General features: G+C 38.5%; 1 protein-coding gene across 1 annotated transcript; it reads left to right on the top strand.

Moving 5' to 3' along the window:
- The first annotated feature begins 692 nt into the window (after positions 1 to 692).
- On the top strand, positions 693 to 1658 carry LOC102909784 (vomeronasal type-1 receptor 4-like). The gene has a single exon (XM_006996370.2). It carries the CDS (start codon positions 717 to 719, stop codon positions 1656 to 1658), a length of 942 nt encoding a protein of 313 aa, XP_006996432.1. The 5' UTR covers positions 693 to 716.
- The last annotated feature ends 968 nt before the right edge of the window (positions 1659 to 2626 follow it).

Raw genomic sequence — 2626 nt, 5'->3', positions numbered from 1 at the left:
AGTATTTTCTATGTCTGCTGCAGCCATATCCTTGGGTGTTCTACATGGAAGTGCACAGGGAAGTAGAGCTTACATTTATATGTTCCTAAGGTCTCAGCTCATCTCCCCATTCTATATAAACTTCTTCAGAATAGTATAAAATTATTCTAGAATAGGCTACAAGGTCAATTATACCCCAGCTCTTGATTGACAGCTGACTGTCCCTGCATGCCTGATGAGTGTGAGGGACAAGAGTGATCTCCCTGGGGCTGCACAGCACAGCCAGCTGGTTTGCGTCTGTTCTTAAAGTTGATTTCTTTTACAACATGATTAGCAAATATGAGTACATTCTGAAAGATTTACTTTAAGTTTGTTTTCACTCCCTGTAACTTTCCTTTTTCAAATGGACCAACATCCCATCATCCTGGTTGTTGCATTTTCTGGGAAAGTTGATGGCTATTCTTCCATCAACACTTGCATTCTAAAGTATTAAGAATTTCAAAGTAACAAACATTGAAAGTAACTGCTCATGTCAAAATTTTGGAAATAAGATATTTTTGTGTGTTCTATGCTGGCCTTGAACTTATGAATTTAAAGGACCCTCGGTTTTGGCCTCTATGTAGCTCCATGGATCAATGGCATCTTCCTTCACTTCTGGCTACTATCATTTGCCATTATTCATTTGAGCTGAGAAATAGTGTGGCCATATTCTTAAGGATATTGTACTGAAACACAGAATGAATATCTGGAATCTGACTATCAGAATCATTTTCTTATCACAAACTACCACTGGAATTCTAGGAAATCTCTTTCTTATGTTCTACTGTCTAGACCGTTACTACAGAGAACACACATTAAAACCCACAGATTTGATTCTCGTGCATCTAATGGCAGCCAATGCCTTGGTTATTCTCTCTGCAGGAGTGCCCCAAACAATGGTAGTTTGGGGATTAAAGCAGTTCTTGAATGATTTTGGATGTGAGCTCCTACTGTACATTCAAGGATTTGCTCGAAGTGTGTCCATTGGCACCACCTGCCTCTTGAGTGTCTTCCAGGCCATGACCATCAGTCCCAGGAAATCCTTTTGGAATGATAACAAAGTCAAAGCTTCAAAGTACATTGGCTGCTCCATTTCCCTACTCTGGGTATTCTACATGGTAATACGTTTCATTTTTCTTATGTACAAATTTATCAAAACAAATAGCAAAAACATGACAAGAAATCGAGATTTTGGATATTGCTCTACTACAGGACATGATGAAACCATTGACTCACTCTATACAACATTGGTGATATGCCCTGAATTATTTTTTGCTGTGCTCATCACCTGGTCCAGTGCCTCAATGATTGTCATTCTCTACAGACACAAGCAGAGGGTTCAAAATATCCGTAGCTGTCATGGTTCTAGTAGAAATTCCCCTGAGTCGAGAGCAACCCAGAACATCCTGGTTCTGGTGTCTACCTTCCTGGTTTTTTATACTCTCTCCACCATCTTTCGAGGCTGCATTGCTCTATTGTATAATCCCAGTTGGTGGCTGGTGTACATTTCTCGCCTCACTTCTCTGTGTTTTCCATGTTTTGGACCCTTTGTTCTTATGAGACATTACTCAGTTTTGTCCATATTCAGTTTGGTATGGTTGAGAAAAAAATGTTCTCATAATTTTATCATAACAATGTAAAATATAAGTTTTTCTTATCTTCCACATTTTACTCAATTATTACCTTATGAATCCATCAAAGAAAGTTAAGGTTTTAGCATCTAGTCTTCCTAATACTGCTAAAAATGAGTATGGGAATTTTGTCAGATGGTTGAAATAGAAGCCTACATGAGCTGATGATACTGTGTTTAGCACACTGTAATCCTCAGCTTTCAGATAGTAGAATTTTTCCTTTGCCCAGATGATGCACAAAGAATCCAGTAAGTTGTTGCCAACAGGGCTAAGTTTCTTGTGGCTCTCTTCCTCTCATGGAATCTTGACTGCCTGTTTGCTGCACTCTAAATGCAAGGTAGACTGAAACCGTGGTGGACCATATATTGTGGTCTTGGTGGACCTTGTCCCATGACAGCTGCTCTAGCATGCTCCAGGACCAGAAATCTTCTTCATTGATCATTTCCCAGATACTTTGATTTCAGCTGCACCAGAAAACAAACAAACAAACAAAAAACTGGCTTTTCTTAACCTTATAGCCACACTCCTCAGCAAGTTCCGTGAAGATGATCATCTTCTTTAGCCACATAGAACAAAATTATGACTACTATCTCTCACTTTGTACCAAAACTGATTAAAAACAAATGATGTTTATGAGGTAATCTTGAATTTTGTTAGATAGCATCCTTTCCTTTTTCCCGTTTATTACACATAGATTTTTTTCTCATACTATATTACCTGATTACAGTTTCCTCTCACTTTACTCCTCTTAGTTACACCCACATCCTCTCCCATATAAATCTATTCCCTTTTGGTTTCTCATTAGAAAAAATAGGCTTCAGAAAGATAACTAAAAAACACTTAACACAATAAAATATAATAAGAAATGTGGGTGCATTCCTGGTAAGCTACACCTGACCTGGCTCCAGAGAGTAGCATCTAGCTCTAGTCCATCTTTTGTTTAGCAGACATCTTTTGTTTCTCTTGTCCTCTATGAG

Source organism: Peromyscus maniculatus, chromosome 1 (assembly GCF_049852395.1).
Source record: "Peromyscus maniculatus bairdii isolate BWxNUB_F1_BW_parent chromosome 1, HU_Pman_BW_mat_3.1, whole genome shotgun sequence".
NCBI classification, from domain to species: Eukaryota; Metazoa; Chordata; class Mammalia; order Rodentia; family Cricetidae; genus Peromyscus; species Peromyscus maniculatus.
This window is presented reverse-complemented; position numbering and strand designations above follow the sequence as displayed.